Source organism: Salvia splendens, chromosome 2 (assembly GCF_004379255.2).
Source record: "Salvia splendens isolate huo1 chromosome 2, SspV2, whole genome shotgun sequence".
NCBI lineage: Eukaryota > Viridiplantae > Streptophyta > Magnoliopsida > Lamiales > Lamiaceae > Salvia > Salvia splendens.
The window spans coordinates 32,868,204-32,879,413 of NC_056033.1; the positions used below are offsets into that span (position 1 = coordinate 32,868,204).

Here is an 11,210-nt window from a genome sequence, read left to right on the forward strand (position 1 = left end):
ATATACTACTTAGTATTTAATTGTTCCATTATTAATTGTTCTTCTATTACGTTTACTAATTTCATTATGCAAATTATATAATCATACATTTACAACTTAAAATGAAAAGTATGAATAGCACGGGAAAAAAGTATATATATTAAAAAAACTGATAATACTAAAAAATAATATTATAACAATTTATGAATTATTTTTATTTTAAACTGTACTATAAAAGTGCCTAATATAAATAAATTAGGCTAAATAAAAGATTAAAGATTCCGGAGTCATAAATATACATGTAAGCATTTATACAAACATGCATTGCTAACCAATTGTAAACTTTACATTAAATTTGAGATTATTCTCAATTCTTGTACTCCGAAGCTTTTCATCTACCTATGTTACCAACTATCCTATTCCAGTTCAGTTGAAAAGCTAACATTAGTTACATATAACCTCAGTAATCATCTCATCCATCAACAATCTCTCAATTTCATTACCTAATATCTCAATTTCTCCTCTAGATTCTGACCACAACATCTCTCTATCAAGTTCTCTATACCCACTGCCATACTCTTGGTTAATCAGTCTCTCAAGATCATCTTGAACACCCTGCCATTGCAGATTCGATCCCGACACTTTTGGCATCACCCAGGGGCACAGGTTCACGCGCTCATGGAAAATCTCCACCACTGCTGAATTTATTTTGTCGAAGAGCAACCTCCTTTCCCACCTCAATCTGGCGGTCTTGGCATTATTGTATTTCTTCTCCAACTTGTCGAACAACTTTGGGTCCAATGGGCTATTTGAGGAGTGCCACAACGTCCTCGACATGTGAAAGTAGGATTCTTCAAGACCAGAATCGATCAGCACATCAACAGCATAACAAGTCCTCCAGTTGTCAGCTGCTAAGACAGGGTCTCCTTCAGAAACTACTCGAAGTAGTTGCGCTTCTTCCTCCTCGATGGGAACAAGTGCTGATGTCTCGCATATCTCAGGATATGTGCCTGACTCCAACTTGAGGAGCTTCAGTTGCATCCGAAGTTCTGCACCGGAGAATAATAAAAAAATAATCGACGAGATTATCATTGTTGAAATCAAAAATCAAGGAGAACACAAAACTTCAACAGCATAAGGAGCATAAAGGAAATATCAATCAAGGACCATGGAAAAAGCATGCTTTAATAATTATGTTTGACAGTTATTGAAGAGAATGCATGCTTAAGTAACTATGATGATGGTTCTTATCTCTCAAAAAGTGGACTTGGATATAGTAGAAAATGGTTATTAATCTATTATAGTCAAGGCTGGAAGGTGGTGATTTCATACCATGAAGTTCTGCACTGACTCTCTCAAAACTTTCAGAAGATGGTGTTTCTTCACTACAAGGGGCCTCAAGCACTGAGACTGGACTAGGATGGTCTGCTTCCTTAGAGCACTCAGAAGAATCCGGCTCAGCTCTGAGGCACTGCAAGTGAGGAGATCCTTGATTAGGTAATTCCTTGTGCAGTTCCTGAAAACACAAGATAGATTAAGTATATATACTAAATTACAAAGCACCAACAGTTCGGGCATAATTCAGATCTTGAATAATCAAACCCCTGTGTGACGACAGAGAAGCAAGATGCAGATTATGCAGTCATCTCTCACGAGGTGCATCATAAAAGGCAAAAATTAGCTATCTGTCCTTTAAAGATATTTAAAAAAATATAAACATAAGTAGAAGCTCATCTTATTGAATACCATAGAGGACTATAAGAAACACTGTAAACAAATTTTTCAAAGAGCCTTTCATACAGATAAATATTTGTGTTTAACATAAGAGCACTTACCATCATCAAGCAACTAAGCAATACATATCCGTAAAGCACAATGAAGTTACCAAATCAGCATAATTTCAATGACACCTTTATTAGTTCCAGTAGATCCACATTCACTTATTAAATGCAAAGAAGTAGAGGTTTATTAAATGAACCTGGTGAACATAATCCCTATGCCTGAGGGGAAAGACTAGGCTAACCAACTACATTCAAATAAAGAATCAAGTGTTATATCGCAAGTTGAGGAAAGCAAGCCAATAGGTACTCTAGCTTGTGTATTATCAAATTATCATACATTAACATAAAGCCTTAACAACCAACGGAAACAACTGTAAACCATTAAAAGGATCATACACAAGTAACCATGCCTCTGCACACACAAAAGAATTAAAAACTATAAGTCGTAAAGTAAAGAAAGCAGGGGATTTTAAATTCCAAGTAAAGGTAGGAATAACAGATGTGAAGCACTTTGTCATAGTTTAGCTATGCCAAGCGAGAAAAACAAGATACTTCAGTTCAAGGAAAGTCAGGACCGACCTGGAGACAAGAACCCTCTTGGTTATTATCAACAGCTCTGTCACCCGCTAAAGATGAAAGTGACTGTTCTGAAAGAAGCTCGGAAGATTTTGAAGACATAGCAGTGCTTCCAGGATCTGAAATCATCATTACATCAACCACAGGGACTTCATAATTGTCTGTCTCTTCGACTATTGGAAACATGGGCTGTTGTTCAGATAAGTCCTTGGTGTTTGGTTCCATCTGAATCTCAAAACTGGCTCTAGGTGAAGAGTCTATCTCATTAGAAAATATGTGCTGGCGGGGATGAAACTTCTTGATCCTAGATTTTGAATCTCTGGCTGAATAATTTTCTCTGCGACTCGGATTTCCCTTTACAACCTTACTTCTACTACGATGTACAGAATCACTATGCACTGGGCTTTTCTCTTCAACCAAATTATTATGATTGGGGCTTCTTCTGTGGCTTCTCCCCCTCCCACTAGTGGGTGGAGGAAGTGACCTTGATCTAGAGGAATTTCTGCACATTTCATCTTTCCGTCCATCCCTTCTTCTGATACCTAAAGGAACATCCAAAGTAGCAGGTCCATTACTACTAAGTTCTTTACTTGCTTGGCCAGGATTCGTCTTAACATTTAACTGGCAGTGCCTAGTTTCCTTGCTGGGCAGGGCAAGCATTTCCCCTAATGTGCTGCCCCTACTAATCATTTCCAAATCTTGATATATGTGAGCCTTCTTCCATCTCTCAGATAGTCGCTTCTTTGCTTCTGTATTTACAGGTGATTCACCTAAATGGGAAGATGGATATCTGCACACGCTACTACCATCAAATGACCTTCTAGAAGCAAATCTAAACACCTCAGACTCACTATCAGAATCACTCTCATTAGCATCGTACGAGCTCTCATCTCCAACATATCCTCTGTTTGCAATAGATTTTGCATCTGTGGTCTCGCCGTAACCATCTATCATCCTCATTGTAATTTCTCTGGCTATTTCTCTAGCTTCATTTGACATGGATTTTGATAATCTTGCATTATGAGATAAGTTTTTCCTTCTCCATGACACTGTTTTTGCATTACTGACATTTGAATATTCCTTCATTTTCTTGAAACCGGGTTGATAACTGTGTGAAAGATCTTGTGATGACAAAGATGTGCCAGCATTTTGAACTTTCCCAAGGTTTGGCTTCAAAACAACAATCCTAGTAGGATTAGTATTTTCGTCTTTCATTTCCTTCACTGTAATCCCTGATGAACTGCAAACTCTGTGGCGACTGTGTGGTTCAAGCAGAAGACCATCTTGACGTTTCAGGTGAGAAGCAGCATGAGGTTTATTAGAATTATCTTTCTCTGATCTCCATGCTTTGGCTTTACTTTCAAACTTCTCGGAATTTGATGGCTTTAATACTGCTATGCGACTGCCAAGAGAATTGCCAGGATCGACTTGTAAATCATGCAAATGCTCCGTAAACGAGGAATCTGATTGACCGAGAAACTTCAGCAGTAAGTCCTTGTTGGAGTCTAGCATCTCTAGAGCGTCATTGAGCTCTTTGGAACATAAAAATTTTTCATCAGTGGAAAGACGCTTTGCATCCATAAATTTCTGCTGAATCAGTTCCATCTCAGGCTTTTTAAGAAATGAGTTTGCCCTCCGTCTTGAAGCACACTGGCGGTCGACAACATGTGATGCTTCTAAATCCTCATAGACATTCTTGAATTCTTGCTGGTCTATCGGGCTTCTCCATTTCGATCGGCTATCATAATGTTGGCTACTTCTTTGATTATTAATGGGAATGTCAATGTTTTTCTGTTGGTAGTTCTCCGGGAACTTCTTTTGTTGTCTATGAACATGCCGAGGGGATGGCAGCCCTTCAAGACCCATTAATTTAGCAACAACATTTGTTGATCTTCTCTTGAGTTCAACATCTTTTGACATCTCTTCTGCCAGTAACTTCTTCATTGGAATCCCTGTTGCTCTTCCTAAGGTGCTCTGCCCCAACTCGAGCATGAGCTGTATATGCCAAAAAAAAAGTCATCAGATTTCAAAGCTGCCGAAGAAATGGAGAAACTTAAATATGTCACAAATTAAAGTATTAAATTTTTTTATTACGAAATACAAATTATTTCACAGACCTTGTCATCCCTGTTGCTCCCATCAATATAAGAACGAGAATCTGAAGACAATCTTGGAACAGTTTTCTGCTTCTGAATTGGCCAAAAACCTGGGAAAAGGTTCAAAAAAAATGGTAAGCTCCATGGTCGTAGAATAATAGAAATTGTAATCAGAACATCTCTCTAGCATTAAACTCTCGAAAGCAGGATAAAAGATAAAATTCAAGACTGCTAATCACCGTGACTAGACAAAGAACATTGTCAGCTGGATTTAGCATCAGAAAAACACCTCAATGATCATAAGAAAATGGACTGTTGATTAAAAAGGAAAAGTAAGTGGCTCATTACCCACAGATAACAACTATACCTGGAATTAAGGTAAGCTATTAACAAATTGAAAAGGAATGCTTAGATACCAGCAACTAGATATCAAGGAGTTCATAGAAATTTAGTAATGGCCTTTCCAAAAGCATTATGTCTAGTAAGCAATAATGACGCATCACAAACAGAAAATCCAAAGAGGAACAAAATTATGATAACACCAATAAAGAAAAGTTCTTTTTCATCCACACCACAGCCAACAAAACTAGCTTTAGTAAAGCATGAGTAGTGCTAAGTATCAATCTCATTAGTGACTTCACGCTTCACTGAAGCAAGAAAAAAGAAGCTAAACATGTAGATATGTAAAACCACCTTTGACCTCCCTCAGTCTTATTGAATGACATAAAGAGTCTTTGGATAATACTGGTAACATTATCATGAGAGTTCAACGCAACATTATCATGAGAGTTCAACGCAAGCCAACCAAAAGACTATATTAGAATTTAGAGTTGACGTTTTTGCTTAGAAGATGGATAGGGAAAGATCATCGTAAAAATTAAAAGTTTAATGCCGTGACTTAAAGGAAAAAGGAAAAGAATGAAGACGATGGCCCAACCGAAAATGTGGAAATAATACGGGGAAACAGCTATGAAACATTAATCGACAGAGCAATCTTAAATGCCATATTAAAACTTCTCATTTAAGTTTAATTCGGACTACCAATTAATGTTGCAAAATTAGTTTCCTCCTTTTTTTGAGAAGTATTTCAAATTTTCTTGTAAAGGAGTGAAAAGGCGGAAGGCTGCGGCGCCAACGACCTAAATCAATGAATTTCCAAAATTAACATCTCCAGAAAAAGTAACAGCATAATGAATAAATCACAGGCTCCGAAAGGCACAAAATGCTATTAGCTGGGAATTCTTCAACAAGTTAGCACAATTGTGTTTTCAGGCTCAGAGATGAGATGAAAAAATTACCTTCAATGCCGGAAGCACTTTTGGTTTTCCTGTGTCGAGCTCTCTCCATTTACTTTTTCAAATTTTGAAATTAAGAGGACAGCACCAGCGAAAAAAGATAAAAGAAGAGAGAAATGAGGAATAATTTTGTTTTCTATTATAATAAAGAATAACTTTCTCTTTTTCCAAAAAGAAGCCCTCGAATTTGAGAGAAATCAGATCGGAATTATCGCAAAAAAGCACGAGACCGCAACCTCGATACCCATCGCCACATACAACCTAGACAATGCAGTTCATTTCAAGCACAGAGAGCTGAAAGAGGAAGTAAATACTCAACAGCAGATCCTGTTACACATTCAAGAGAGAAAGACCGTGCACATATAGGAACAATGACAGCCGAAGAAGTAATGAATTATGATAGTAAAAGAGAAAGCGAGAACAATGGAAGTAGATCGAAAGAAAATGCAAACAGACACTTGTAGAGAGAGAAAACACGGAGAACAAGTGACAGAGAGAGGGAAGACAGGCGGGCATTAATGACGGAAAGGAGTTGCAATTTTGAATGGACTTGAGAGAGAGAGGTTCAAAATTTACAAGATGGAATTTTGAATTATTGACACGAGACTGCACTAGCTAGTGAGACTATGTACACGTGGACGACTGCTAAATTCGCATGTTAAAGTATACTTACTCGGTTAGGCCCTCCACAATAAGAATAGCTCATCAATAGCCTAGCCATAAACTCCTTCTGCCACATCATCAACACTAAAAATCCTCCTGTCACATCATCAAAACAAGCAAATAGCTCAGTCATAGCTTAGCCATAGACTAGCCACATCACTCAAAATTATATAAAACAAATAATTAACAATCACACAAAATACGGAATTAAATTTACCACACACATACGGAAAAATTCAATAATAATATTAAAATTTTAAAAAGTACATTAATTAAAAAATACACTTCATTAAAATTAAAATAACATTACAACATCCTCATTAATAAGTTTATCCCACATCGAAAGTGGAACATAAAACATTCAATGATGTCTCTATAAAAGAGAAACAACCAAGAATGAGTTTGTCCCACATCGAAAGTGGAACATAAAACATTCAATGATGTCTCTATAAAAGAGAAACAACCAAGAATGAGTTTGTCCCACATCGAAAGTGGAACATAAAACATTCAAGGATGTCTCTATAAAAGAGAAACAACCAAGAATGAGTTTGCCCCACATCGAAAGTGGAACATAAAACATTCAAGCATGTCTCTATAAAAGAGAAACAACCAAGAATGAGTTTGTCTCACATCGAAAGTGGAACATAAAACATTCAAGGATGTCTCTATAAAAGAGAAACAGCCAAGAATGAGTTTGTCCCACATCGAAATTGGAACATAAAACATTCACGGATGTCTCTATAAAAGAGAAACAACCAAGAATGAGTTTGTCCCACATCGAAAGTGGAACATAAAACATTCACGGATGTCTCTATAAAAGAGAAACAACCAAGAATGAGTTTGTCCCACATCGAAAGTGAAACATAAAACATTCAAGGATGTCTCTATAAAATAGAAACAACCAAGAATGAGTTTGTCCCACATCGAAAGTGGAACATAAAACATTCACGGATGTCTCTATAAAATAGAATCAACCAAGAATGAGTTTGTCCTACATCGAAAGTGGAACATAAAACATTCAAGGATGTCTCTATAAAAGATAAACAACCAAGAATGAGTTTGTCCCACATCGAAAGTGGAACATAAAACATTCACGGATGTCTCTATAAAAGAGAAACAACCAATAATGAGTTTCATAAAAAAAACATTAAATAAAAAAAAATAATAAATCCGCTGGGCAATGCGCTCGGCGATCCGGAGCGCTGCAATAGCGCCGAGCGGATCGCCCAGCGCACCGCCTAGCGCCGTGAAACCGCCGAGCGCTCGGCGATTTTTAATTCCGAAATCTGCTGGGCGGTTGCAATGGACCGCCTAGCGCCGGCGCTCGGCTAGGCGGTGCGCTAGGCGCCATTGCGAATGGCCTTAGAATATTTAAATTTATTTGGTTAATTAAATTATAATTAAGTTATTAATTTGGCAACCATACCGTTAGAGCATCCACAATAGCGGACATCCGCTATTGCGTCAAAAACGACGGAAGAGAGGTCGTCCGTCAGTTTCAGCGGACGTCCGCTATTGCGGTGTCACAACGGATGTCCCGACGGAGGTCCCAATTTTTATTTTTTTTAAATACTTTATATATACGGCTTGTTACACTTTATTTCATTCGCACCACTTGTAGTAACGAATTTTCTCTCTCTCTACTTTCATTTCTTACGAAGAAAAATGGAGTACGATAGTGATTCTCCCGCCACAAGCGAGTCACAAATGTCGACGTTCTCCGTTGGAGGTGGGGGAAACGCCGGCGGAACTGCAGGGATGCCCCAAATGATGATCGGAATGGCGGCGATGATGCCCCAAATGGCGGCGATGATGGGCAGGTACTATAATATGTGCCCTTGGATGGTGCCCCAAATGTCCGGGGGGAGTGGAGGGATGGTGCCCCAAATGATGTCCGTGATGGGGGGAATGATGCCCGGGATGATGATGTCCTGTATGATGCAGGGCATGCCTGCTGATGCGGGGGGTAGCAGAGTGGGGGTCCCCCAATCGCCTGGGGACAATGTGTATCGCCCCTACATAGATTTATTGTCTAGTGATTCCTAGAGTACTCCACTTGAGACTCAGTTCACCGGCATTGAGACTTTCTTTATGGAGGAGTTGGGGATATCTCCGGTCAAGGAGTCTCCCACTGAGATACCACCGGCGGTAGGAAAGGCGAATAAGAAGGGCAAAGGCAAGGGTAAGGGCACTAGTGAGTCCTCATATGTCCTCATCGACGAGGGGGGCGGCGGACGAGGGAGAGGAGGAGGATGAGGTCGGCGAGGGAAAGAGGACCGTCTGGAGCGAGGCGGAGTGCGTCGCCCTGGCAAAGGCCTGGATGAATATAGTCGAGGATCCTACATCGGGGATAACCAGACTATCGATAGGATGTGGTGGCGCATTAGCCAGAACTACGTCAAATTCAGCCCGGCAGGTGGGAAGAATCACAATGGAGAGCAATGCCGGAAATAGTGGGAGTGGCTGAAGAGATCGCTCACCTGATTTTTTGGCATCTACGAAAATAACACTTGTACGACAACCAGTGGCATGTCCATGGAGGATGTGAAGAGTTTGTCCATGCAGCAATACATTAACAACAAGAAGAAGTTCAGCGTCTTCAAATATTGGGAAGTCTATCTTGTGCTGCAGGATTCCTCCAAGTTTCGTGCGGGTGTTGAAGCTGGCTGGCCGAAGCGGGCGAAGCTCAACTCCTCCGGCTAGTATAGCAGCAGCGTCGGTTCCCACGAAATCCCCAAAGCCGCCGCAGATATCCCTACCCCTCCATCGTTTTCCCGCCGCCGTCGCTCGATTGGTCAAAAGACCGCGATGCGGACGGCTAGGGGAAGCGGCAGCGGATCCCACGAGGTCCAATCGGTAGCTCCTGGTGAGGACAGTGCCAAACTCACCCACCTCGCCCGCATGCAGCACAATCATGTTTTGCTGGACACCATAGAAAAGTGGCGGGTGGCGACTGACCCCTTGTATAAGAAGATGTTGAAGGGGGTCATCGACAGTATGAGGAGCGAGTTGGGTCTCGCACCCCTGCCCGGGAGTGATGGCGAGTCTGGCCAAGGGGACGGCGAGCAGTGAGACAAGGGCTGCGTGTGTTGAAGCTTTGGGATGTTTTTTTTAACTATGTATTTTTTTATTTAATTATGTAAGTTTTTTTAAATAAAATGGTTGCATTTTCCCCTTATTCATGTCGAAATTTTAATTTCGTAAAATTACATAATTGTAAATTTGTGAATTTTAATTATTGGGATGTCCGCTATTGTGGAGTGGGATGTCCGCTATTGTGGAATGAGATGTCCTCATGACGTGGCAGTGCTGTGGAATGTCCATATAACGTGGCAGAAGGTGTTTTGGGATGTCCGCCGGGACATCCATCCATATTATGGATGCTCTTAGTTTTAACCGAAAAAATTAAGCTCAAATCAAAATATATTATTTGGGACTAATCGATCACACATTTAATGTATAGAATCAATATATTTTTTAGGATAAATGTACGGAATAAAAAATGGACTTTAGTCTTTTTCTGTTTGGAGACAATACTCCCTCATACAAAAATAAATAACTTCATTTAACTGTCAAAAAAATAGTCATATTTTAAAAATGAAAACTTTCTTTCATATATAATTAACTTTTTCTCCTGTATGTATCTCATATTCTAAAATCATGGAACTTTAAAAAAAGGGTTTTCCCCACGAACTTTCTACTTAACAAATAATATTACGAACTTTACGAGTTTGTTATTTCTTACCAGTTAAAAAATTCCAGTTATATTAATGGATTTAAGAACAATTTTGGGGGTGTGCTTTAAGAAAAAGTATCCTCAAATTGAAGCTATCAAAATTGTTATCGAGAAATTACTAAAACAAATCCGCATCATGATATTATTTGCCAAAAAAAATTGCCGATGAGAAATAACAAACTCATGTAAAGTTCATCATATTATTTGTCAAATTGAAAATTCGTTCAAAAAATTCAATCCTTTTAAAGTTCAATGATATTGGGAAAGAGACCAATATCCCAATAATTAAACTATACTTAACAACTTAAATCCCAATAATTAAACTATACTTAACAAATTAAATGTGACAAGATTCTATCATGTTTTTTTATTTTAATCTAGTTTTGTTGAATCCATGTGTCTATAAGCATAAAGTCGATTTCAATGTGAATAATTTGAATTAGATAAAATGCCTAATAGACAACAACTAGTAGTAGCACTTATGATGCCGTTCTACATTGGTATGCTTGGTACAAACAGGACCAGCGCATCAATTCAATTCTATCGGTGGATTGTTTAAAAAAATTACATATTTCCATAGCAAAAGAATATGCACTTTTTCCTTTTTAATCTATCTGATAAGAATATGTTGTTTCTAATTTAAAAAAAAGTCTTCTCTCTTTAATAAGTTACCACAAGAATATGCACTTTTTAATTTTAGAAAGTCTTTTTCTCTCTAATAAGGTGAGACTCATTATATACTAATAATATTTTAATTACTTTTTCTCTCTACATCTCTCTTACTTTACCAATTTTACATTAAAACTTATGTCGTCCCCAAAGTGCATATTCTTTAGGAACGGAGGGAGTATTAAATAAAACAAAACAAAAGGTTAAATCATCATCAAATCATAAAAACGTCGAATTTTGCAATATTTTCACATTTATAAAAGTGTTGTTAAACGGCATTGTTAAAATGTCCACTAGTTACATTATACAAGTGTTGTGCCAAGCTTTTGATATAGCTTGAACAGATAAGACATGTGCCCAAATCCAATAATAAGATTATTTCATCCTAAGAGCAACTAGTCTGAACTAAAGTTGT

General features: G+C 38.4%; 1 protein-coding gene across 1 annotated transcript; it reads right to left on the bottom strand.

Annotated features, from left to right (window-relative positions):
* Positions 1-266: 266 nt before the first annotated feature.
* LOC121792272 lies at positions 267-6,290 on the bottom strand. Its single transcript, XM_042190145.1, has 5 exons — positions 5,731-6,290; positions 4,454-4,542; positions 2,340-4,331; positions 1,312-1,495; positions 267-1,028 (listed from the first exon to the last, which is right to left on the bottom strand). Exons 1-5 carry the CDS (start codon positions 5,777-5,779, stop codon positions 424-426), a joined length of 2,919 nt encoding a protein of 972 aa, XP_042046079.1. The 5' UTR covers positions 5,780-6,290; the 3' UTR covers positions 267-423.
* Between the last annotated feature and the right edge of the window lie 4,920 nt (positions 6,291-11,210).